General features: G+C 42.4%; 1 protein-coding gene across 2 annotated transcripts in view; it reads left to right on the plus strand.

Moving 5' to 3' along the window:
- ABCD2 (ATP binding cassette subfamily D member 2) overlaps window positions 1-7,470 on the plus strand; it is a 64,755-nt gene extending 57,285 nt beyond the window's left edge. For both annotated transcript variants that reach the window (XM_005286829.5, XM_065554266.1), the window contains 3 exons: window positions 142-226; window positions 3,674-3,799; window positions 7,243-7,470. In XM_005286829.5, the coding sequence (XP_005286886.1) occupies window positions 142-226; window positions 3,674-3,799; window positions 7,243-7,453 (422 nt within the window). In that variant the 3' untranslated portion in view covers window positions 7,454-7,470. The remainder of the gene's footprint in view (window positions 1-141; window positions 227-3,673; window positions 3,800-7,242) is intronic.
- The last annotated feature ends 20,403 nt before the right edge of the window (window positions 7,471-27,873 follow it).

A 27,873-nucleotide genomic window follows, 5' to 3' on the forward strand; every position in this document is an offset into this window, starting at 1 on the left:
GCCTTGATCTACCTCCTCTACCACACCACTGGGAATTTTGTTTTTGCTTTGAATTGAGGATTGCAGACATGCAGGGACTTAATTTTCTATGGTTTCCTGTTTTGTACATTATAGTTCCATTTTGTTTGTATCTTTTTGAAGGCTGGGATGCTGTGATGGACTGGAAAGATGTCTTATCAGGAGGAGAAAAGCAGAGGATGGGCATGGCTCGCATGTTTTATCATAAGTAAGTGTATTCACTTGCTTTTCAGGCAGCCAAGCTTTGGAGGCTTGCGATAATGGTTTGAGCAGTGATAGTCTTTATACCCCCACACAATACTGGTCTGCAATTGCACAGGAAAAGAGACTTCACAGTTTATAAGAGGTGTGTGTATGAGATCAGCTTTTCCGTTTGGGTGATGCTTCTTGTTTCTGCTTTGATTTGTCACTAAAAGCATTGCGTTTTCCAGACATTACTCTCCTTAGCATCTTGAACAAAAATGATTACATTGGGGCAGTCCTAGAAATATCGTGGTAAATATCGTCGTATGGGGGAGGTGAGTTTGAGACCTATCCTTTGGACCTTTACTCTTGGGCTACCTGAGGCTGGAAACTCTGCAAAGCAACACACTCAGCACCTGAAGGGATAGAAGCATCTTGAGTTGGTCTTTAGTTACCCTCTGATATATTAACACTGCTGAGTAATACAGGTCAGCCCTGCACCCAGAAGTTCCACCACCATGCACCAAGCAAGATCAGGAAGCAATAGCCATTTAACACTTATAGTGCAGTAGTGCCTAGAGGCCAGACAGGTCTGGGCCTCATTGTACTAGGTGCTGTACACACATATACCACATAACAGTCCCAGCATGGGATTCAAACCTAGATTCCCTGCTGGGTATTTTATCTAATAAGAACATAAGAATGGCCATACTGGGTCAGATCAGTGGTCCATCTAGTCCAGTTCCCTCTCTCTGATAGGGGCTAGTGCCAGATGCTTCAAAGGGAATGAACAGAAAAGAGCAGTTTTGAATGATCCATCCCCTCTCATCCAGTCCCAGCTTTGGGCAGTTGGAAGTTCAGGGACAGCGGCGCATGGGGTTGCTATTAGCCAAGATGGACCTATCCTCCATGAATTTATATAATTCTTTTTTGAACCCAGTTATACCTTTGGCCTTCACAACATCCCCTGGTAATGAGTTCCACAGGCTGAATGTGTGTTGTGAGACAAAGCCTTTCCTTTTGTTTGTTTTAAACCTGCTGCCTGATAATTTAATCAGGTGACCCCTACTTCCTTTTTGTGAAGGGGTAATTAACACTTTCCTATCCACTTTCTCCACACCATTCATTATTTTATAGACCTCTGTCATCTCTTTTCTAATCTGAACAATCCCAGTCTTTTTAATCTCTCCTTATGTGGAAGTTCTTCCATACCCCTAGTCATTTTGGTTACCCTTCTCTGCACCTTTTCCAATTGTAGTATCTCTTTTTTAAGATGGGTCGATCCAGATCTGCACGCATTTTTCCAAGTGTGGGGATACCATGCATTTATATACTGGCAATATGATATTTACTGTCTTCTTATCTATCCCTTTCCTAATGGTTCCTAACATTCTGTTCATTTTTTGAGTGCCATTGCATATTGAGCAGATGTTTTTAGAGAACTGTCGATTATGCCAAGATCTCTTTGAGTGGCAACAGCTAATTTAGATCGCATCATTTTGTATGTATGGTTGGGATTATTTTTTCCAATGTGCATTACTTTGCATTTATCAACATTGAATTTCATCTGCTATTTTGTCACCCAGTGGACACTGGGTTTAGTGAGATCCCTTTGTGACTCTTCACAGTCAGCTTTGCACTTAACTATCTTGAGTAATTTTGTATCATCTGCAAACTTTTCCAGTTCACTGTTCACCCTCTTTTCCAGATCATTTATTAATATGTTGAACAGCACAAGTTCCAGTACAGATCCTTTGGTTACCCCGCTATTTACCTTTCTCCATTGTGAAAACTGACCATTTATTCCTACCCTATGTTTCCCATCTTTTAACCAGTTACTGACAGGGCCGGCTCCAGGCACCAGCCCAGCAAGCAGGTGCTTGGGGCAGCCAAGGGGAAAGGGCGGCACGTCAGGCTGTTCAGTGGCAATTCGGCGGCGGGTCCCTCACCGGAGTGTCAACGATCGCAATTGCGATCGCGGATTTTTTTTCCCCGCCACTTGGGGCAGCAAAAACCCTGGAGCCGGTCCTGGTTACTGATCCATGAGAGGACCTTCCCTCTTATCCCATGACAACTTACTTTGCTTAAGAGCCTTTGACATGGGACCTTGTCATAGGCTTTCTGAAAGTACAAGTACACTATATTAGCTGGATCACCCTTGTCCACATGTTTGTTTGACTCCTTCAGAGAATTCTAACAGATTGGTGAGACATGATTTCCCTTTACACAAGCTGTGTTGACTCTTCCCCAACATATCATGTTCATCTCTGTCTCTGATGATTTTGTTTGATGGTAGTCTATCTATTCCATTCCAAAGGTAGTAGAGTAGTAGTTCTAGGGCAGTGGTTCCCAAACTTTTCGGCATCATGCCCCCTTTTTAATTTTTGAGAAACACTCACGCCCCCCCATATCTCCTTTACCATCATCCAACTCCCCCCTGATCCTTGTCCCCTGACTGCCCCCTCCCGGGACCCGACTCCCTATTCAACCGCCACTGCTCCTTGTCCCCTGACCGTCCCCTCCCGGAACCCCACCCCCTATCCAACTGCCCCTGTTCCTTGTCCCCTGACTGTCCACACCCCTCCCCTGACTGCCCCCCGGGACCTCCTGCCCCTTATCCAGCCCCCCCGCTCCCCTCCCCCTTACCTGGCCGCTCAGAGCGGCAGAACTAGCTTATTGAAAAGTCTGGGAGGTGGGTGGATGCAAGCTGAGCTGCCCGCAGGGCAGCATGGCTGTGGGGGGCGGGAGGGGAGGGGCCGGGGGCTAGCCTCCCTGGCCAGGAGCTCAAGGGCCGGGCAGCCTCGTGCCCCCCTTGGAATTTCTTATTTCCCCCCCCAGGGGGGCATGCCCCCCAGTTTGGGAACCAATGTTCTAGGGTATAAGCCTCATGTGTGTAATTTAACATCAACCTATTTTGAGTAGCTGCCCACTGTATTCTTTTGTCAGCCAGAGTGGCTACCTTTAAGCAGCGTAATGCATTCCCTTCCTTCGGGTGCAGTATGCTTCCATTGTGGCCTGGGGAGTAAGAGCGTGTGATCTGGGATTGAGCCCAGGTCTCTTGAGTGGCAGTGCAGTGTATTATCACTGATCCACCAAGCTGGGCTCCTAGGTTAGGGTTTTTAATGTATTTTTATTAATACTTTGGAGCTTCTGATGATATTGTACAGCATTTGCAAACTTCTCACTAATCTGCTGCATGTAGAGTGAAGCCTCTACTCTACCCCCACGCACTAGTGGGTTATAATTAAAAGATCAAGGCAGTTTTAACTGAGTAAGGGTTTGAGGAGTGGGGCCATTGTGCTGTTGCATACCAGCTTACAGTACTAGATGAGTCACAGTGGTCTTTGAAAACCAGTTATCTTACCCCAAAACAAGCATCATCTCTGTTCTTTAAATTAAGCATTGTATCTATAGTGTATAGGAATGTTGTGGAAAAACTAAATGAGTAACACATTTTCTTTTCTTTTGAAAGACCAAAATACGCATTGTTGGATGAATGTACAAGTGCTGTAAGCATTGATGTTGAAGGAAAGATATTCCAAGCTGCAAAAGGTTCTGGGATATCCTTGCTTTCTATTACACACAGACCTTCTCTTTGGTGAGTATATCCAAGTACTTACAATGGGGGGTTATTTTTAACTTTCTACCAGATGATAGACTCGCTTTTCTTCTGTGCTCCAGTACACTTGTGAAATCAATATCTACACTCCTTTTAAGATAACTTGACTACAATAATAGACATGTAAATGCATTTAGCATTGATTTTCTCCCTTTTATGTACACCTATTTATTTCCTTTTTAATGCAATTGAATTTTTCACTCTTAATAGCAACATGCAGATAACTAAAGAGCCAATTAATTAATACATCATGTCACAGCTGCAGCAAATATCACCATATTATTCTGTAAACATGAAGGGAAAAGATAAATAGAATGGCTACTTCTCAGGTAGGTTGTCCATTGCTTGGAAGAAGAAGATGGCCAATTTGTCACCAAGATAATCTCCTTTGTCTTTTACAAGGAAGAACAGACCCATCATTTTTAGCGTCAATTATGCATTCTAATCCTGCATTTTTTTTAACCTCTCAGTGCACCCGCAGGCAGAAAAGTTATATTTCATATTTACAAATGAGGTTGTTTATACAAAGAAAAATATTAGGACAGTGAGAGAGACCTTTCTAAATTAGGCAGTAACAACTATAAAAGATCCCAGCATAGGCAATATTTTTATAGAGCGTATCAAGTAGTCGGATACATACAAATGTTAAGTGCAAAGAAAGCAAAAAAGCACAAATCTGTTGTTACTAAATGGGAACCATTAGTTCTCAAGTCCAAGTTCTCCACTGCCACCTTCTTTTTTTATCCTGTGACAAAAGGCCTTCTGCCAGCTTGACCTCACAGTTGAAATATGCTGTAATTCTGTCCCATTCCCTTAGCTTCTCTGAGAAAAGGATTGCTTCCGCCATATTCCTCCCTAGTCAATGGGACTACTCACAGAGCAGAAAGTAAAGCATGTGTAGGATTGGGGCCTAAATTATGAAAAAACTCAAATGACAGGAAATCTGGAAAAATAGATGTTTGCCACCCACAAGCTCAGCTCCCATATTCCACTTATTTTTAAAAGAGATTAGATTACATTTAAAAATAAAAAATCCTATTTAAATATAAAAAGGGGCAAGACTATTTTAAAATCACTGGATAAGAAAGGAAGTATCTAGTTAAGTACGGGAGTGGGGGAGAGGTGTCTAGCCTACAAGAGAGTGAGAACCCAGAGGGAGCTTCTATGTATTGGTTTGGATTGAAGGTCTTTGGAGGTCTACATTTCCACTGTTTTTACTTGTTTTCAGATAATTATGCTGGTCAGGCAGGTTTCCAGTTCCTCCTGTAATCTCCATTTGTTTATCAAAATTATCAACTGATCTGATGGTTTGATAGCAAAAGACACAAATTTTAATACATCCATTTCATAGACTTGTGGGGAATATACAGTGTGTATTGTGCAGGTGCAGGTGATGTTCTTGGTCTTGAATGGGAAGAAGGAAGTACCACATTCTGAGATTTAGACTTAAAACTTCTTCAACTCAGCTTTGCTTCCTGGTTATTGCAGTGCAGAGACAGAAGATCAGATTATGAACTGTTCTCTCCTCCTCAAGGACAACACTGGGCAATACCAGTTATTTTATGTTTCATGCAGCAGATTGGCTGCTCTCCCGGACAGCATTAATCAGCCATCTCAGACTATTTTCTTCTCAGGACAGTGTCTTCTTTCTAATTTATGTGACTTTTGGGAGTGGGTATAAGAAGATTGGTTAAGCAATCTGTGCTATACAGAACAGTGCATGTGATGTGGTCATTATAATGATTCAATTATATCTCATCTGCTAATTATGTCATAAACTGTGGAAGTTTATTAATTTATCACATCTCCTTTATGGAATTACATGCCTTTGATAATCACCACATTGTGATATAGTTCAACATCAATAAATTTCACTATCAATTACCCAGCTCATAACAGCACATCTGCTGGAATTCCCCTCCCCCATGTTCTTTTAAGTGTCTCTGAGTGTGTCTTGAAAAAGTCCACGTGCACATCTTGTAATATTTCTCTGAGCACACGCCTTGCTGTTGATTGAAAGATCTATGACACCTGTGCAGGGTTGTTTTTTTTCACTGCTTGCAAATCAAGTAACACTGGAGGACTGAAGTGTTTGGACAAGCAAAGCTTACAGTCAGGGCTTGAAATTCAGGAAAACTGACGTATAACATAAAATAAATACAGTCATACCAATAGCATTCTGTTGCACCACGTCCTGCAAAATGTCGGGACCTGTAGACTTTCTGGTAGGAAGGTATAATATCACATAGAAAGTAACATAAATAAAATTAAATGGTCTATATGCTCCCTCCATTCTGTGGCGTGGAAGGGGCCATTTTATATAAATGGGGGATAGGGTTTGTATAGAGGCCCCATAGCTGTGGAGTTGTGTGATGACAGTTGTGATGTCCTTGTGTGAAGGGGACTCCCTGCAGCATGAGGCATTCTGCTCAGGAAAATGCTCATGGAGAGCAGCTGCTCATTGTCTTCAGGTGGGTGGGCAGGAGAGAAGGATTTTCCTTGGCTGATTGAGGAGGTGTAGAGGTCTCGACTGCTTTGGTGAGTGCAGCCAGGAAAGGGGGCTCCCTGCTGCCATTCCCCTCTGGACCGAGAGCCACAGATGCTGCTGCTGTTACAGTATCTGAAGAAACAGGACTTTGCTTGGCAGCTGAAGGGGGATCAGGGCCGGCTCCAGGCACCAGCCTAGCAAGCAGGTGCCAGGGGCGGCCAATGAAGAGGGGGGCGGCACGTCCGGCCCTTTCGGCGGCGGGGTTGTCACTCCCTCTGGGAGCAAAGGACCTGCCGCCAAATTGCCGTCGTAGAATGAAGCGGTGATAGAGCTGCCGCCGCTGCTTGGGGCGGCAAAAATGCTAGAGCCGGCCCTGAGGGGGGTGCAGCCTCAGCCACAACTGCCGTTCCTCATTGGGCAGCCAGGAAGTGGGGGACAGCCACCTCCACCCCAAGGCAGAAGGCCCTGGGGTGGCACCCCTTAAAACCCAGCTGAGGGCGCCCTCCAGCACCACCTCAGCAGGGAGTTCTGAGAGGGCAGGAGGCTCAACTGCTGCAAACTGCAGCTTGTCTTTGTCTAAACTCAGGGGTCAGCACCAGTGCAGCTACATAGACTGCTGGCCAGCAACTGCTGAATCCCTGTGTAGGCAAGGCCTTAGTGACTTTCAATAAGTCTTAGGCTACAAAGTGCTGAAATCTCTTTTTGAAAATGGGATTTAGGCTTCCAAGTCACATACTCACTTTTAAAAGCTTTACCCAGTGACTCTAAAAACGGCCTGTTCTCAGCCATGGTGGTATTGCAGTGTGAAGATGTTTTATACAAAAGAAGTGCCTTGCTCAAAGTCTGCCTTAAGGCACTTGACACTCAGGAATCTCAAACCTTACTTACGAAAATGTCCCCAAAGCCATTACTAATATTTTAAATTCTTCTGCAGGAAGTACCATACTCACTTGTTGCAGTTTGATGGAGAAGGAGGCTGGCGTTTTGAACAATTGGACACTGCTATCCGTTTATCACTCAGTGAGGAAAAACAAAGACTAGAATCCCAGCTTGCAGGAATTCCTGAAATGCAGCAGAGACTGAATGAACTTTGCAAAATTTTGGGAGAAGATTCAGTGCTTAAAACAATGGATAAAGAGGAATAAATATCTTAATTTATGTTTGATATTTTTAATTTTTTTTTTTAGTTAAAAGCTTTATGAATTTAACGACACTTGTTTGCATGCCTTGTGGTAGGTTTAGAACATAGAGAAACGTAGTCAGCAAAAATAGTGCTTTATAAGATTTTAGCATTTTGGCATTAAGGAAGAAAGTAGTTTGAACCCTGAAAAGTAGATCAGCAAATACACTGTGTACAAGATTAGTCATGAGAGCTTACAGTAATTCCTAGTGAAAGCCCAATTCACTGCACAAAGTTACCGGCAGTTAGATTTGCTTGGTGAATTCTTGCTTGGGAGTTGAAGGGCAGAATGTGCTCTCATGCCAGATTGCCATGTGCATATGATATGCCTGCTAAACCAAGCAAATCTGGCATGTAACTCAGGCATGGAGCAACGCAAGGCAGGCTTTGGGTGAGTATGCACAGGCATGCAAAAATCTAATTTGGGTACAAGGAAATACTTTTCTGTCCATGTAAAACTGATCTGTTCCTCAGCTGAGCCATATGCATGTTGTTAGCTGCATTTCCTTAGGAAATAACAACATGACAGGCAGCCCAGAAGATAACTGTCATAACAGCCATCCAACTGTCCTTTCAACCAATTAACATGGATTTAACAAGACAGATAATACACATGTAGAGTACGGAGTGCCACAATGCATAATTTAAGAAGCCTTTTTTCCTCAGGACATGTACATTAATTCCTAGTAACCTTTCAAAGGATTATGTATGCCCATTATACAGTATACTCTGGTAGGCAAGGCATTAGATCCTGAGTCAGGAGACTCGGGTTCTGTTCCTGGCTCTGCCACTGACCTGCTGTGACCTCGAGCAAGTCACTACCCCTCTCTGCCTCAGTTTCCCTATCTGTAAAAAGAGGATAATAAGACTCACTCACCGGTGTAAAAGGCAACAAAGAGTCCTGTGGCACCTTAAAGACTAACAGATGTATTGGAGCATAAGCTTTCATGGGTGAATGCCCACTTCATCAGACGCATGGGCATTCACCCACGAAAGCTTATGCTCCAATACATCTGTTAGTCTTTAAGGTGCCACAGGACTCTTTGTTGCCTTTTACAGATCCAGACTAACACGGCTACTCCTCTGATACTTGTCACTGGTGTAAGGCACTTTGTGCTTGACTGATGAAAAGGCCTATCTATGATCTAGGTCTTTTTATTAATGCACCCTTTAGTTTTCATGAGCTACCACCCTGATAATAAAAATGCCCAGCAATTACAGAGTTCTTTAAAATGTTACAGCCCTGTGTAACTATCAATTAATGCCTACAGCCCCTCAGAAAGGTGGGTAAACATTGCTATCCTCACTTACAAATGGGAGAACACACAAGTTCGCAGCCATGTTTTCAGAAGTCTCTAATTTTGTGTGCACCTCTGTTTTTTACCTCAGTCAGAGCTCTGAACCTCTTGACAGTCAGCCTGAAGGGCCTCAAGTGCAGCATGCTTCTGGAAACGTTGACCTTCTTAGTACCTCGCCCGAGGCCAAACACGCAGTGAGTCAGGGTGAGAGATTTGAAGATTTGAAGTGCTCCTGACTTCCAGTTCCTCGAGAACACACTGCCTCAGAGCCTCTGACCTTCCAGATAAAAGGTTTGCTGCATCCCATATTTTACTTGGCGGCAGCAGCACAAGGGTAGATGAGACAGGATGAAGAGAGTGCAGTCCAGAAATGTGCAACTATCCCTTCCCCCTCTGGTACAACAGGCCACTCATAATGGACAGCTCTGGAAGGTAGAATAGGAAGGGACGGCTTTTGAAAGTGATTAGTGTGCTCTGAGGAAACGAGAAAGGCTAAGCAGAGAGAAATTGGATCTGAAGTGTGGTGGGTCTGTTTTAAAAGAAAGAGAGAGTTAATTCTTGTGGGATTGCTGTGTGACTGGTGCTTTGCGGGCTGACAAAGGTGAGTTGCAAAACACAAGCGATGTGTTAAGGCTCAGGGAGGTTTTAGGTCATTTGCTTAGCTGTACTCACTGCTAGTTCTTCCATGTGGTACTTCAGACTGGAGTTGCATTGACATTAGTCGCAGAGAAGGAGGCTTAATAAACTTGCACTAGAAAAGACTCCAAAATGCCAGCTGGTTGCCATAGATGATATCCTTGCCACTGCCCTTAGTTGGGGTTTCTGTCAGGAGGAGGTCAGCTGTAACTCCTGCTAGTGCTCCACAGAAGACTCCAGCGCCATCCCGACTGTGTCCCCTTTCTGGTAAGCACCACCCACTTTCCACAGTTCAAGAGAGGCTGTTGTTTTGTGGCAATGCAGCTACCTAACAGACACTTATCTGTACCTAGAGATTGCAGCATCTGAGCCACTCACAATCTGTAATATCCTTCACAACACCCTGTGCAGGGGAGAAGTACATTGTACAAAAAGACAACGTGACTTGTTCAAGGTCCCAAAGAAAGGGTGGTGCAAGCAGGGAATTGAACCCAGGTCTCCCAAGTCCTAGGCTAGCACCCACACCACGTGACTTTCCTTCCTTTCTTCCCTTCCTGGGCTTTCTGCTGCCAGAGATCTCCACCAAGGACTACACCAGACCCTGGAATGAACCTGGCCCTTAGTCTGTGCAGCTGAGTCTCTTTCTCTCCCTTATTCCTGAAGGGAATCGTGTATCTACCCTTGCATCAGTTGTTTGCTAGTCTCATTAGGTGTTTCCTCAGACAATCCACTGAGATGTCTCAGTGTAACAGAACAGAATGGAATGCCCCAGAGAACATTGGAAAAGAATTGGGAAATTAAGTACCTAATTAGATGCAGTGGTGTAAAGCAAAGACAGGAGGTCACTGATTTGGCTGGTGACGTACATGCATTTTAATTTGCAAGCTTCTCTGCACTTTTCTTCCCAAAAGGCTAACTTTCTTTCTTTCTTTTAGTCTTCAAATAAAAATATGTAAATGCTTAGAAAAAGTCCATGGGGTCAAAATCTTTGTTACAAATGAGCATAACCTAACAAAACTGACTTTTCAAAAGGGAAAAGGCCAGTGTATTTCGGCTTTATACCTCTGTAACACATGGTGCTGTGTCAGGCATGGGGATGACAGGTAAAAAGTATAAGGCCAGATCCTGGTCCTGATAGCTTAGTATTAGCCTGCTGGCACAAAGCAGCCACAAAGTTATGTTACCCCAGGATTCCCCCAGTGCCCGGGGACCTCCATAGATAGCAAAACTGGTTCCATGCTACCACTCTCATGGTGTCTGGTGTAAGGGGGATGGTGGAGGAAGGAGTGTTGCGGGACTCCAGCAATTCCCCAATTGTCAGAAAGGCACTTTTCCCTAAGGCTGTTCTTACTTGCATTGAGAGCTAAATGGACACCTCCCCCACTAACCCCTGGATCAGGGGTACAAAAAGCTGGTGAGCAGCCCATGCAGCTCTAAAATTGGGCCTAGGTTCATAAACTCCCACTGAAACATTCTAAATGGGATTTGAAAAATATTACTAAATGCAACAATGGAATCCCTGTTATTTGAGTTGTCCCACTAGCAAAACATGCAGCCCACTAAAGCGTAATGGAAAGACCGCCTCTGAAAAAGAAATGTCTAGAAGTTTTAACTTTATTTTCTCATTGTTTTAAAATGAAATTCTCTGTAAAATGTACACAAATTGCATACTGCTGTGAAAACAGCCCTGTTCTTTTACAATGAAAAGATTAAATTGAACTGGAATCAACTGGATAATGTTGCCATAAGCCCCGTAAAGTGTGATGCACATTTACTGGAGCCAGTGATGTGATAAATTATCCATTCCAGTTCAGAAATACAGTACAAAGTATTTTAACACTTCAGTCTGTGATTTAAATTCCAATTGGTATGAAAAGAATGTGAGCGCTTTGATATATATGACATCGCTCACTCAACTGGACCTTTCCAAGTGGCTACGATATGTTACATTTACCCTCGATAATGTTTCACACAGTTACTCCACCAGTGACGCATCATTTTCAAATTTGATTTTTGTGGTTTAAAAACAAGCTGCCCCGGAGATTTTCCCAGTAACCTTTCTGAACTGCTCCAAACACTCATTATAAAGACTACAGGGCCCAATCCTGTTCCTAGTGCTTTCAACGAGTGTTTTGCCATGGACTTACTGGCAGCACGACTGAACCGATATAGAGCTCAGTTGTGACTCTTCAGACGCAGCCTGGAGACAGAGAGCTGAGGGGTTGGAGGCATGCTGCCTAAATGGGTGCTCTGGCAGGCATTGTAACTGAGTCCGGTACAGGGCGCACGTGGCTGTGGCACTGTCTATTCTCCGCAACATCAGCCGGCCAGCCAGCTAGCTCAGGAGGCAGGAATGATGCAGGCCCTCCACCCCTTTTCTCTGCCTCTGTGAGCACTGCCCTTTCAGAGTCATTTCACACTGTGAGTGCAAACGTTGTAATTGTGTCTAGTCTCAGCACCAGGGTGTGTGGAAGATCCCTCCTTAGCCCACATCCTCAAAGGTGTTTAGGCTCCTAACCTCCATTGATTTCTCTGGAAGGTGGGAGCCTACATATCTTCGAGGGACTGGGCCCTTGTGCCTATATTTCCCCTTGCACGCCCATGCAGAGCTAGCCACAGCTGAGCTCATTGTTTCAAGGAATTTCATGTGCTAAAATCATTATGCAACCGGGGCCAGATCCTGGATTGTGCAGAGCACTTCTGGGTGGGCTGTGAACTCCCTCAAACCCTATTCTAATTAATGGAAACTCAGGGTACTCAGCACTTCACAGGATCTGTCTACTACAGGAGAAAAGGCCTTGAGCAGAATTAATATAATCTCAGAAATGAGGACTGGTTATATCTGGGGGAAAAAATTAAATACAAATTATCCAGCAAAACTAATTCATTGAAGGTCAAGGGTTTGGGTTGTTTTGTTTTGTTTTGTTTTGTTTTTAAACATGTTAGAAAACAGTCTCTGCTCTCTGGATATTAACACTGTAACTGCAATGAATGTTTGCTTTACTGATCAGTTTTGGTTCTATACTAATTCATCATTTAGGGCTGGATTCTACTCTCACAGATCAAACGCCATTAAAATCAAAGGGAGTTGTCTGCATGAGGAAAGCAGCACTAGGCGCTTAAGGAGCTGTACTGGAGAATTCACAATAGTAACTTCCACCCTGAAGCCACTAAACATATTTGAGTTCTATAATATCCTTTTGGTAAACTCAAATTACCTTTGTGCATGTGCAAGTCTTTTTATAAACTTATGTCCAGAGGTTTCAACAATATAGAGTATAGAATTAAATTACTACAGCTGGCTATTTATAAAGTTTAAAACAAATGAATTGCTCAATCAAAGTTGCGTTTGTTCTGTTTACATTTGGTTTAATGCCCTTTAAAAGCAGATCATTTTTAATGCAATAAATTATGCTTTACAGTTGTAATTTATTTCAACACCAAATAAATCCATGGCATTTGCTTTATGATTGTACTGTGTTGTTTTTGAACCATTCAAAAAGCAGTCCAAGGAGCACGTGAGATCTTTGCCTGCACTATACTAAGAGAGCACCCTGATAGGGCTGGCACTACATTCCTGAAAGAGGTAAAAACTTCATGAGATTTTTCAGTTTTTGAAGTGAAAACCTGCATTTCCTTCATAGAGGAGTGAAGGGCTCAGATCCACAAAGGTACCTAGGCACTGAATGCTCCTTGATTTAAAAGGGAGTTAGGTACCTAACTATCTTTGAAGCTGTGGGCTTTGCTGTCTAGGACAGACTGAAATGACAGGCTGCTGCTTGGCTTCTCACATCCCAGGCCAGCCAACTTTAGATTGGAATTGATCTGTGACAAGAATGCAGTCACCATTTGCAATGAGGTTTAAGGGAGAGGTTTGACACAGTTTGAGAGCAGCACAGGCAGGATCAACTGGCATTAGCTGGACCAGCCTCAAAGGCTGTCACGGTAAGTTTTAACCCTATGGCACCAGCATAAACTGACTTAGGAGGTGCTGGAACCCTGCTCCACCCCCAGACCCCACCTCACCCCTTCCTCCAAGCCCCCATCCCACCCCACCTCTTCCCACCCAATTGAGCCATAGCCAGCTTTGGATAAACACCCCTGTTCCAGTGGAGCAGGAGGCCCTGCTACTCCACACCTGGCTCACTGAGCAGCAGGCCCGCCTCGGAGCAGACCTCCTCACAGCAGTAAGTGCTTCTTAGCATGAGCAAGAGTTGTGGGACCAGGCCCTGTGCTTGCAGTGCTCCAGCTACAGCCAAGCCATGAATAAATGAGTGCCAAACCAAGCTGCTCCCTTGCCTGAACACCCACCAGCTCTCCATTATTCCTGACTGCCTTGTGACTTGTGTGCTGCTTATTAAGGGCCTCCCTGTCCCATGCAGGATAACCTTTCTCCTGCACAGGGAACCTGTCTAGCCAGGTATTCCCACATCTAGGCCTACTGCTTGGAGTAAAAATACACTCCATGCAAAGTAGCTCCTCCTGATTTACAGTCTCATCGACACCTCTCCTATAGCCAGATGCTCACATAAACATGTGTGCGCTTGTTATGTCCAAAATGTACATGGGAGCTACTCCAGGGGGTAAAGGTTTTCCTTGCTTATAATAACTAAGCCATAGCTCAGTGATGTAGTGATTAAAAAAAAAGAAGTAGGTAAACCTAAATTAAATTCCACATTCCGCAAATAAGTAGTAGGTAAACGCCATTTACTCTTGACTACACTACTCCACAGCCATTTCATAAAGTGCAGGTGCAAAAAATGCATTATAGTACAAGTACATTTCCTCACACATCAAAGAGCATAATGTACTATATTATTAAATCACAGATGATAAACATAAAACTAGAGCTCCACATTCTAATGAGTCTCACCATCCATGTTTTGACAGGCTTCCCCAGGCAAAGAAGATCAAAAAACTGTTTACTGTCTTGTGGCTTAAACGCTACAGTTGTAAAAGAAACTGTTCTGGCCCTCATCACTCTAAAGGCATGATACTCACACTGAAGAACTTAATTGCTCATGGCATTGACTAAATATAATTCCAGCAGAAAACAATATTAAACTGCCAGAGAGACTTAAAAAAATAATAGTTTATGGGTAATCTACAAATTCTGGTCATCCCAGGAACAGAAGCATATCTCTAAAGACACACCCCAACCAGTGTCCAAGAACTGCCCAATTGTTACCATGCCATTTTAATGTTTATGTAGTTATATTACTTGATATTTTAATATATTACTAATACATATGTGTATTAATTTCAAATTGGCTGGGTGTGTTTGTTTGGCTTACACTCTGTTTTATTTAAAACTAAATATTTCCAGACATTGTCAAGTTCTTTTTAAAACAATTTTCGTTTAACTATTAATTGTTTGTTAATTAGAATTTTGTAAATAAAAATGTTTCCCAGCTGATTTTGCATATTTCAGCTGTCAAAACTGACTTTTCCGCTTGTGTTTCCAATGGATATTGGAAATAATAACTAACACACACACACACACACACACACACATTATATATAAATATTCCTTTTTTCCTGTTAGTACCTTTAACCATAAGATGACATAATATTGACAGAATCCCATTTCTGGATTAACATGAGAACCAGGAGCCAAATCTCTGGGTGTGTCTGGGTAAATCCCACATAAAAGTTGCATACTTTGAAAAATTACTTGCAAATGGAGTTATGGGGTTTTTTTACCTACATTTCAAACCTAAAGGGCATTATATTCCAGATCTTCATAACTGTATTAAATAAAAATTGTTAAATGAATTTCACCGTTCTTACCCTAAGCAGGTAATGCAACAAAAAGCAAGGTTTAAAACATAAAGACAAAGAGGAGCAAAACTTGTGATCAATAATGTTCAAACACCCTTGCTCTTTATAACTCTATCACATGTACTAAAGGGTTCACTGACCTTATGTGTCTTCTCTGCAGGTGTTTAGGACCACGAAGGGCCTGGTACTGCAAGTTGTTGTGTAAGACCTCCTTTGCCAGGTAAGTAGTCGCACTGAAGGTCAGAAATACACCTGTGAGTAAAGGTTTACAGGATTGGGCCCTACATAGGTATAATAAAGGATTCAATGACCCACCCATTACACCATGCTGGTTGATCTGGGATGAGCACAGAGCCTAGCCCTACGACAACTCAGTCTGTTGTCCTCCCCACTACAAAAAGCCTGCCTGGGGTCACTACAGGAGTTGGGCAGCATGAATGGCCCCATGCAGGCTGTTGGTTCCGGGGTGAATGTCACTGAATTCTGCCAATGGTGAATGTGATTGTGTCCCTATTCCTTAGCTATTAAAATTAATAAAACTCTCTGAGAAAGCCATACCTTATGGAACAAATATTTCACAATTATTATTATTAAACATTTGTATTGCAGAGACGCCCGGCAACTCCAGTCAAGATCAGGGCCACTTTGCACTAGGTGTACACACACAAAGTCCCAGCAAAGTCCCAGCCCCAAATAGCTAATGTCCAGGTCCTGCACATACTTAACTTTGAGGTCAATGGAACAAGTCACATTCTTAAAGTTATGCACATGTGAGGGTAGAGGGAGATGGCTGCAATCAACTGTATACATCATCTCTATGTATTTTCAATGAGTCAGTCAGAATCCCCATTATTAAAGATTTTAGGAAATAATTCTAAAACTATTCAGTAAAACAGTAGCTGGTAGTAATAAAATAGTGGTTTACTATGAGTATACTCACAACAGAGTTTTTTTCCCATTGACTAAGCAATTTTCAGTAGCCATTTATTCCTGCAGTTCAAGAGTGGAATGGCAGTTATACAACACATAACCATAAAAACCAAATGTGAACTTTCTGGAATCCTCTGTTAATCCTTTACAATTGGTTACCAAAATCACAGAGTTGTTATAATATCCTCAGGAATGTTTATAAGTTTGTACACAAATATATTTGATACTTTGTAATTTTATATTCCTGTTTTCAGCTACTTCGGTTAACAATGACCATTTGTAAAATTATAGCCACAGAATCAAACCATTAAAAATCCTTGTTTTCCATGATGGTGCAAAATGAGCAAACTATCAGATGCTTTTACAGTCTCTTACTAGCCTATTTTTATACTGTAATCATGTTACAGAGAATTCAGCCCTTGTCTAATTGCTAATCTTTACTTATGTATGTGCCATATGGCACATTGCTGTGCATCAGAGGATAAGGGCGCTCTGTTTATTAGATCCTTCTTATTTAGATGATTATGGTGCATAAGGAGCCATTAAGGTATTTCTTACAAAGGTTAAAGCTGGCTGAATGTCTATCAGCATGTCCACTGTTAAGGCTCACCTCCTGGGGTTGCTGAGTGACAACTATTTTAATTTCTTTTTCAAATTACTGGCAAACAGTCTCAGCCTGAAATAGTATTTATTAATGACTAGGAAAAAAATTAGTTCTAAAATACATTTTAGAGAGACTCAAAAGTGTCTGTTTCTTAAAAACGAGATTGTTAGTCACCCCCAAGACCAAACAAATAGATTACCTCTTATAATAAAGTGTGCACTCACTTTATTTGCAATGCTGTTTAATAAGCATAACTGAATTGAAGCTGTAAGGGCTGTATACTCTGACCCTTACGGGATGTCAGGTGAAGGATCAAGTATGGTGTAATAGGTAATAATCTTGCTTTTTAAAAACTTAACTAAATAATTACATCTTGCATTTAGTTGTATTTCATTTTGGGTGTGGAAAGGATATACAATCAGGCCCTTAATATTTACAGATTACAGTAGAACCTCAGAGTTACGAACACCTCAGGAATGGAGGTTGTTCATAACTCTAAAATTAGGGTTGCCAACTTTCTAATCACACAAAACCAAACACCCTATTCCCTGAGGCCCCGCCCTTTCCCCAAGGCCCTTCCCCGCCCCTAGTCTAGTGCTGCATTTCCAAAGTCCACATTTTTGGTATTCGCAGATTTGTAGACCTTAAAGTATCTAAATCAGCCATGTGCTGGGTTTCTGCTCCAACAATCTAGTTCTCCTGATATTTCTGAAAGATGCTTTGGAGTTTTTGCTGGCTGCTAGTTTGGTGAGGAGGGTTAGCTGCACGTTTTCCTAAAATATGAGGCATTTTCAGGCAGAAATTATTCTTTTTCACTTTGTATGCACTGTAGTAGTAGCTAGATTGGTCCCAGGAAATTAGAAAGACATGGTGGGTGAGGTAATATCTTTTATTGGTCCAATTTCTGTTGGTGAGAGAGAAGTGTCCAGTTAGACCTTTTCTTACATTCTTGCAGTTTCTACCAGCAAATGCATATCTCACATACAATTGTACTTTGGCCAGAGAGAGAGTAAGAATGACTTTGTGGCCTGGAAGAGTTAGGGTCCAGTCCCACTCATCCAATGACTCTTTATTTATATACAGTAGAACAACTTCAACAAGAGAGACTGAGGGAGCCCCACATCAGCATATCCCATAGGTTGGTGGTTTGACCAGTTATCTAGGCTGTAGAAGACCCAGGTTCAATTTCAACCTCAGGGAGTGGGGGAGAAAGGATTTGAACGGGGGTCTGCCACTTCTCAGGAGGGTGCTCTAATCACTGAGCTATGGGATAGTCTGAGGCAGGACTCCCCTAATTTCTTCTGTTGAAGCTGTTCCATTGTGGATACATAATGAAAGAATAATTAGAGCGGGAGGACTGGACGCCAGGTCTCCTGCTTCCCAGATGGGTGCTCTAACCACTGAACTACTGAATCTGTCTGGCCCAATGACTGTTCCACTGTAGATAAATACTTAAAGAATCATTGGGCCAGAGAGAGGCTGAGAATGGGATTTTGTAGTCCAGCGGGTTAGGGCACCAACTTGGGGAGCAGGAGAGCCAGGGTTCAGACCCCCTGCTCCAATCATGTTTTCATTATATATCTGCAGTGGAACAACTTCCTCCTACGTCGGAATATCCCACAGTTCAGTGCTTAGGGACCTATCCTGAGAGGTGGGAGATTCCTGTTGAAATTCTCTCTCCCCCTCAGGCGGGGGACAGGGAGAATTGAATGTGTGTCTCTCATATCCCACGGGAGGGCTCTAACCCTTGGGCTGAAGGTTATAATGTGGGCATGTCTTCCTCCGGCCATTTTGTGTGGAGTGACGCAGGTGCCTAACTCCTTCAAGGAATGGCGTTAGGCGCCTAAGCTACCTGACTGCAGGCAGCAGGGTCCCATTTGTGGGTTGCTAAGCAGAGGTAGGCACCTCCTTGCAGCCTGGATTTAGACACCTATCTCCAAGAGAGGGGCAGGGCTTAGCACACACTCCTCTTATTGCTATCTCTCATTGGCTAGCTTAGGCAGCTCCCCACGTAGAGTGCTGGCTTTTGTGGATTGCGTTCTTAGGCGCCTGTCTCTCCCCATTCATTGTACAGGGAGTCTAGGCACCTAACTCAGGCTTTGTGGATTGCACTGTTGTTCTTGTGACTTTCTGGGGGCCTAAAAGTTAGGTACTGTGACACTCAGCATTGTGACACCTAACTCCTTTTGCAGATCCCACCTAACCTCCTGCATCATTTATCTCATTAAATTTCACCTGCAGTTATGACAGGCGTGAGTATCACACAGATATTTAGGCTCAAATTCAGGTGCTTCAATGTATGTCTTATATATGTGCACTCTTATAGCCCTGAGTCCTGCCGCACACATGACTTTAGAACTCAGGAACCCTATCTGAAACTACTCACTTAAGCTTCTGATCTATTGGGACTGGAACCGGAAAGCTGCTTGACTCTGTGATTTTGGGTGCTGCAGCAGGAGAACTTTAGAGTCACGGGGCTAAATGTATCCCTGGTGAAATGCCATTGATTTCAGGGGAATTAAACTAGATATAAGCTTGGCCCATGAAGCTCAGAATCATTAATAGTCTGTATTGCTTTTTTCCCCATTGTCTTGATGGGGCTGATTCGAGAATTGGACAGCAATTTGTAAGGGTCTGAGTTTACTCTACCAGGTTTACAGATACAAGTTGGAATAGCACTGCAAAGGTTTCCTCATTATTCGCAGGACAGATAGGGTAATTTTTTATTGGCAAGCATTCTCCGGCTTATTGAGAATGATTGTGCATGATGCCAACAGAGCAGAGAGCCCTGGCACTCTTAGTGTACTGAAAAGTCATCATTGCAACATTGACATTATGCACTATCCGTTCTGCAGCAATAGCAGTCATGGGGAAAAGATACCCTATTTAATTCTTTATTTAAGGAATTATTTGGTATGGATATAATTCTGCCAGGGTGTTTGGCACATCCTAGGAGATCCCAAGTGCACTCAGCTCCCATGGGACCCATAGTCCATGAGAACTAAAGTCAATATTGAAATGCTTACAAAATTATTGCCAGAGTTCTTGCTGCCTAAAATACATTTTCCCCATAGATTGCACCCTGCATTACTTAATCTGAGCAATCTCTGATTGGCTCATCGGTGCTGCTATGAGGGTACTGTAACCTAGCAACCGCCAAGAGTTTAATGAGTATCACACTGCAAGGCTGAAGTTTTATGGCTGAACTGTGTTCTGTGACTCCCTCAGTGAAGGCAATGTGTAAATAACAGCTGAACTGAATTTGGCCCTTAGTTCCGGCTTCCTGCTTAGGTTTAATGCATATCTGCTGGTGCAGAGCCCTTCTGTTCTAGCTCCTTGTGCTGAGGTTGTGCTCATAACCAGGTAAATGGAGTTTAGTGACATTCTACATATTTTTGTGGTTTTAATAGTTAATTAACAATCTAGTTAGTACTGACATTGCACAACTAAAACCAACAAATAATGACACTGCCTGACAACTAGCCAGCTCATTAATGTAGTAAGAGCAAATACAAAATACCCAAGTGTGAGAAAAACTAAACTGACTCACTGACCCACTTTCTCAGAAGTGGAGCGTGTAGTAGAGGCGATTTTATACCTGTATTTTTGCAGCCACCATGAACTGTGGGCACAAAACTGTGTGCCAAGAAGCAGAGGCCACAATGTGGCCATTCTAAATACCAGACCATTGTGTTTCCTTTTCTCTCTACCACTGCTGAAAACAGTGCAGCCACCCTTGGCACAGACGAGTGCTTGTCAGCCTGGTTCTGGTAACATAATAAGCACAACTACAATGGGTTATGTGGCCAATTGGGTTCATGTGCTGGCTTTTCATCCCTGGAGATGTGGGTTTAAATCTGGTGTGCAGACAAAGTGAAATTGAGATCAATCCTGCTTAGGGTCTTGCCACAGCCAAGGCCTTAGTGGAGGTTCCTCCACTTATCACCACTGTATTTTCCTGGCACTGTTAGAAGTATTGCCAATATTGTGTGGGAACGTGCACCTGCTTGCATTATGCTTGCTGCCAGCCAACACTGTTTACACCACATGGATCAGATATTCAGCTGATGTAAGTCAGTAAAATGCCTTTTAAATCAAGGACAAGTTTATAGCAGTTGAGGATTTACACTGATTTACAGCACCTAAGATCTAGCTCATATGAATAACGGCCAAACAGAGACAAAAAATATTGAAGAAAATGAAACACTGCTAATAAAATGTTTCCTCCTAGGCAGTTACAACACTAAAACTGATGCAGACTGTCCGTTACAGAACCCAGTATAGAGTAGGCTAGGATAGTTATCTTACACTGCCTAGGGCACAACTTTGATCAAACAACTGCAACTTGCATCTCCAGAAAGCTTTCTTCTTGAGAGATCCATAATGTAGTTGATATGGGATCCAGTTTGAGATAATTAATCATGATGACGTTGGAGAAGTTAAAACATTTGCATGAAACTCTTTCTACATTCTGAAATGACCCTCCTCCCCCCGTAATTCCCTAACCACTATACAAGAACAATCCCACCCGAAAATAATCCTGGGATTCTCTCTGCTGCTGAGCTTCAGCAAATGTAGGTCAATGTACAATCCAAGAAGCAGAATCAATATTTTAAGCTTCCAAGCTGAATTGAAGGAGCATGGGAGTTAATATTTAAACAATCTGACTGGAAGACAAAAAATTTTAATTAAATCTTATTCATTATTCCTTTCATCTATCAAGCAGATGATACTTTCCCTGCTGCACTTTCAAGAGGTTATCCCAGACCTCCAGAGACAATCTTATTCTGTAGCTCACTTTCTAAACAGGTTTGGACCTCAGGGATCATGAACAGGACAATATTGTCCTGTTTATGTTGAATTCTAAGGTGGTGTTCAGAGTGAGAAAAGGGCAGCTCCTGGGTCCTACAGCCTGATCTCTCTGTGGTGAAGGATTTATAAAAAAAAAATTTAAAACCCTGTACATAGGGATATATTTGGATTCCACTTGTGAGAGTGCAGAAACACCTCCCACCCTGAATGATCCTTTGTGCCTCTAATTCTGTTTGCTTTTGCCTTCACCTATCAAATCTGTGTTCTCAAAAGATGGAGCAAACAATACATATGGATGGTTAGTCAAATCAAAGTTAGTAACAGAATCCCACACCTTCAGCATAATTCTTTTCTTTTCAGGAATTCTTTTCTTTAAGTGTCTCCTATTTCCCAAACAGAGAAAGCGGGACTGGTTGCCCCAAGAGTTCAAAAATCATGAGATTGGCTTAAAATCATGAGATTTAAAGAAAAAATAGTTTTGGGACTTTTTTTTCCTAATTGCCTTCTGGGTTCTGAGCCATTAAGGAGCTCAGCTCCTGTTTCAGGCTTTACTCCATAACCAGGAAGCTAGAAACTTGGCATTTTTTTTAAATGGAAGCTGAGATTCTCACACAATCACTTGCCTCCAGGACGCTTGTGATAAAATGGTGAGAATTGGCACCACTGAGAAGGTAACTGACACACCCAACTTCTGCAACCCAAACACCTGCTCAATGTTAAAAATAGTGCTATATATATCTCCTCTATATATGTTCCATTCTATATGCATCCGAAGAAGTGGGCTGTAGTCCACGAAAGCTTATGCTCTAATAAATTTGTTAGTCTCTAAGGTGCCACAAGTCCTCCTGTTCTTCTTTTTGCGGATACAGACTAACACGGCTGCTACTCTAAAAAATAGTGCTGTAAGCCTGGCTTCCTCTGAATGTTGCCTCCCTTGGCCTCTAGATGGCACCTGTATGTATCAACAGGGAAAATATTAGTAGGAATGATTGAACTAGGAAGCCCTTACCGCTCTCTGCCAGAGGGTTCCTGGCAGTGGTGAAAATATAGTAAAGGGGGTTGATGTTACCCCGTGAGGTCCATTTGTGATATCAGGCTGAGGGATCAGAGACTTCAGAGGGCAGCTGAGGTCTGGGGAGAGAAGTCACACTGCTCTGGCTCAACCAGGCTTCTCTCCCTCCTGACCAGCCATGGATGTTGCCACACAGCAGCATTCTAAGCTGTTCTCTTCCAGGTCTCATACCAGGCCTATCATTGCTTGAGCCAAACCAGCCTGTATTGACTGCTCCAAGTCAGCAGCATGAACGCATACAGCTGGGGGACCCCTAGTAGTGAACAGCAGCCTAGAAATGATTGAGTACCAGAAAGGGGTGTTCTGAGGAGGTTTGGCACAGGCCAGGGACAGAGGACGAGCTTCATTTACTACAGATTTTGTGTTAGCAACTTCCCTTCTCACTCCTCTTCTGTTCATCTGGATTAGAGCTGTCTGGTGAATCTGTCAATGTAGCCCAGAAGAACTATGTTAGTTACTCTGCTCCTAATCAGTGGCTGAGACAGTGCAGGGACATCTGGGATACATTGGGCTTAGTGGCATTTGTGCTGAAGATATTTGCATTTCTATTTCTTTTGTTGTTTATATTGTTTAATTTCTATTTCCGTTTTCCTGCCCTGTCCACCCTTACCTGTGGGGTGTCGCTTGGTAAATGTGGAAACCATGTCTATCTTTACCAGTTAGAACATAATGGCCGTACTGGGTCCATCTAGCCCAGTATCCTGTCTACCGACAGTGACCAATGCCGGGTCCCCCAGAGGGAGTGAACCCACCCAACAGTTCTGCTGCTGTCCTGCCTTATATTGTATTTACGTGGAGATTTTTCAGGTGAAGACCCCTGAATTTATATCAAAACCAAGAATCAATAAGGCTAGCACTTTAACCCATATCCAGAATACCTTGGGTGTAAGGTGCCTTCAAAAAAAAAAAAAAGCCCCATTAATTCCCCAATAAAAATGGTTCCGTGTTCTCCTTAACTAAACCTCTGGACTCTAATGCTTCCCTCACTTTCCACACAGGGGTGCCACACTCAGAGAAATCCATGGGACCTTCACCTATGTAACGAGTGTGGAATTGGGCCCACAATGTTCAGCTGCAGTTTTTATCATTTCATCTCACATTGCAGCAATGTGGCTTGCTGGACTGTGATCTCATTAGGTTTACAAGGTTAACAGGGTCAGGCTTTGTGTGTACTTAGATGAAAGAACTTCAAGGAAAACTGAGGGTATTGCAGAAGCTGGGTTGTGATTCATTAGCTGGCACTGCTCTCTTAATCAGTACAGAACCAATACTCCAACATGGCATTAAGGAGCAGTATGTGGTATCTTTCAGATAAGACGTTAGACTGAAATCCTGACCATTCCTGTGTTGTGATCAAATTCCCGTTTGGGTTATTACAGTGTATTCCACCTACTTACATTTGAATATAGTATTTATATCTTGTACTAAACTGATGTACCGTGTGCTGGTAAGTCCTGTCAAGCCTACCCCATTTGTGGCTGACTTTCAGTGGTGATTAAGTGATTCTTGTATGTTATGATGGAGAGGTAGTGAGACCATAGTTAGGGTAGTGTCAGAGTTTTCACTGCAATGGAGAACATTACCCTGTATATCTGTTTTATCAGTGCAGTCCTGTAAGAAACTAAGGGCCAGATCCTCAGCTGTTCAGTCCAAAGGAAACTCCATGAAAGGAACTATTTGAGATTATTGTCACCTGGGTAGATTACTCCTGTACAGGGTAACTTCTGCATTTCATGACTTTTGGGTGTTTAAATTTGCAAACTACATTACAGTAGCATAAGCCTTTAAAAAAAAATTAAAGAGAAGAAGCCAATGGAATGGAATGCATCCCTTTTGGACACACCAGCACTGGTGCATCTTTGAAGTTAATTCCAAACTGTTTGTACTCAGAAGAGCTTTAGGGACTGTGCCTTTCACAGAGATACTTGTGCAGTATTTACAGGTATTGTACCAGGGGCTTCATGGAGTTATCCAAGAAACAAATTAAGAAGATGTTTCCCCGCTGAGGTGAAAAGGTCAGAGCCCCTATGGGGTCCCTATACGCTAGCCAGGGTTCCTCACGGCGCCCCCCTTCTGACAACAAAAATTACTACATGACCCCAGGAGGGAGGACTGAAGTCTGAGCCCACCCGAGCCCCACAACCCCAGATGGGGGGGGGGCAAAGCCCGAGGGCTTCAGCCCCAGGCAGGGGGCCTGTAACCTGAGTTTTACCGCTAAGCACTGAAGCCCTCAGGCTTTGGCCTCAGGCAGTGGGGCTCAGGCTTCGGCTTCAGCCCCAGGCCTCAGCAAGTCTAAACCAGCTCTGGTGACCCTATTAAAATGAATTCATGACCCACTTTGGGGTCCCGACCTACAGTTTGAGAACCGCTGCTCTAGCCTGATTTAGAGGTGATGGAGAGCAGATTGAGCACCCACTCCACAGCAAAACTGGGAAATCACCACCACCAAAACAAGGATTAGCCTAGGGACCTGCACTTCAGCCAGAAAAGTAGCTGCCTATCCATATCAAGTCTCCTAGGCTGGGTAGCCAGTACATTTTAAGATGCAAAGCCTCAGACCTCAGGACATTAGAAAGCAATGTCTGATTATTATCTGATAGAAAAAATAACTACAGCGTCTTAAAAAGTTCTAAAAGTGTGCACTTCCAGAGCTGCCGGGTCATGTACACTGCATCTATCTGGACTTGGGCATCCTGGAAGTTAGTGACATGTTTTACTGCAAGTTCTCAGAATGGGATTTGTAGCTGTTACTTACTCTGTTCATTGGAAACCCATATCTTTGCATTTAGAAGACTGGCTGCTACTCTCTGGGGACTATTTATGCGTTAAGTTTCTAGTCATCAAGTCCAGTCTTTTCCTATATTTACAGCAACAAGAATGTAGCAAGAGTTCACTGAAAAGTTTTAACCCTATGCAAAGGAGGATTTTTCTGAAAGTTATGAGTGAGTCAAAATAGTGGTTTACAGAATATAGAAACTGTTTTGCAACTTTAACTATAGTGTTTGCTACCTGTAAATGGTATAATTTAAAATCAATTTATAAAATGCATGGGATGAAAGAAGTTATTTCAGTGGCCGCTCCAGAATACTGAAACAGGTTTAGAGTCAGACTCATTACCCTCATTTAAAAACAATCAACAGTTATTAAAGCAGTACAAGCTGCACTTCTAAGGGAAGTTATACAAGAATAGTAGCCCTTCATATGCTGTCAAAGGAATTGAGCCTTGGCTATCTTACAATGCCTCTGAGGCAGGTAATTATCTGGATCTTACCATAGTCTTTACTGCGAATTTTTACTGATTGTATTTGAGGACTAATGATCTAATACAAGACATTGGGGAATAGTAGTTGTATGTATTCAGGGCCACATTTTGGAATCATCCAGGTGTGCACACTAAGGCAGTGTTGAACGTGGGCTTGTGTTCTGGCTCTATGGAGCCTCAGGCCTATTTCTATGAGCTCACTCCACCACACATCATTCCTGACAACCTCTGTGAGGTCTGGGGAGAGTAAGCATAGGGAAAGGCAATTTCCACCCTGTGCTGCCACTACAGGTGCAGTTTTTCTAGTCAAGCTGGGTGTCTGTGCACTGTGACTGCCAGAATGAGGCACTGTATATTTTGTACGAAAGTCGCTTTGTACATTAAAAATATAGGCAAAATCCTTAGGTGTTTATTCATCTTTAATTGATTTCAATAGGAATCTGCCGGAGTTAATGAACTGCCACACCAAATCAGAGCAGTGGTCCATAGAATCTGGTGTCCTGCTGGCCTGCAGCAAACATTTCAGAAGAGGGCATAAGAAATCCCATAATGGACAATTATGTAAAAACCAGCCCACAGGGGAAGCTTCCCACTAACCCCAACTAATTAAGGTTTCTCTTATGCACTGAAACATGAGGGATTTATTATTATTTATTCATAATTTGTATAATGAAGGCACCTAAAAGTGCCAGCCCCTTTGTGCTCAGCATATAAAGAGGCACTGTCACAAAGAGCTCACAATCTAAGTCAAACAATTTTTATTCTGTCTAATGTAACTGTGGATGTTTTCCATTATCCTCATACATCTCTAATTCTTTTTTTGAAATCCTACTATATTTTTGGTCTGAGTAATGTCTTGTGGTAATGAGGTTAATTATGTGAACAAAATATTTCCTGTTTCTCAGCACCTGCTGAAGTCACTGACTATACCAGAAGCAGAATTGAGCCTTAAGTAAAAACTTAGTAAGGACTTCAAGATCTGGTCCATACTTAATCAAGTAGTGAGACTTTATTCAGGATAAAACAGTTGTTAATTCAGAAAGTAAACACAAACACAAGAGCTGGATTCCACAAGTTCTTTGTCAAATATTTTGTTTATTAGGCTACAAACATTGGTTTAAAATCATTGAAGACTGTCCATTCATGTAACAAACATTTTGGAATTAAAATCAGCATAGAAATATTTAATATAGAGCTCTAGGGCTTCCTCAGTTCATGCCTTTTTCTACAGTCATAAAACATATCACAGAGCGCATATTTGATCTACTCTACTCTGCTTTTTCAAGAACAAGAACAAAACATAGTAATATGTTTTTCCAGTTTCCTGAATAGATTTCTAAACTTCTGCTGTGTCATCCTAACTGAAAAGTTAGGCTGATTACGTCTGTGCACAAACAAACAAAAAACAAAGTCTCGACATATTTTTCCTATATGTTTCAGTCCTATTCATATAGTCACAATAATCCATTTTCTCTAACTTGCCTAGAATGGATTTTGGTCTTTTTCGATTAAAAGACTAGGCAGGCCCAATGATTCCCTGGTAGTACATTCTGCTGCTCCATGAGTGAGTCAGGAATCCATCTTGATAACCCTACTCAACAACACCACAATTTTACAGCTTTCCGGTTTCCTAATATCTTAGTAGAGACTGCTCAGATAAAGGAAAAGTGCAAGCCAGTCAGTCACAGGGATATCAAGGTGTTGAAATGAAGGTTAATGATGTTCCCAAATCTGCATGATGAGCCATATTCCATGCCCAGATACTAAAGGATATTTTTCTATAAATTTGTGAGAAATAAGATAGCTATAGTATTTGTATTCATGATATTAACATTGTTATAATACAATAGCTGTAATACATTGTATGTTTATAATTATAAAGATAGAACATTTTTAACTAAGGCTACTCTGGACAAAGTATCAAGATTTGAAAAGATTTAATATGTAACTTTTTAAAGTAAAAATAAAGGCTATTTTATGAGGAGACACT

The sequence above is a fragment of the Chrysemys picta genome, chromosome 1 (assembly GCF_011386835.1).
Source record: "Chrysemys picta bellii isolate R12L10 chromosome 1, ASM1138683v2, whole genome shotgun sequence".
Classification (NCBI taxonomy): Eukaryota; Metazoa; Chordata; order Testudines; family Emydidae; genus Chrysemys; species Chrysemys picta.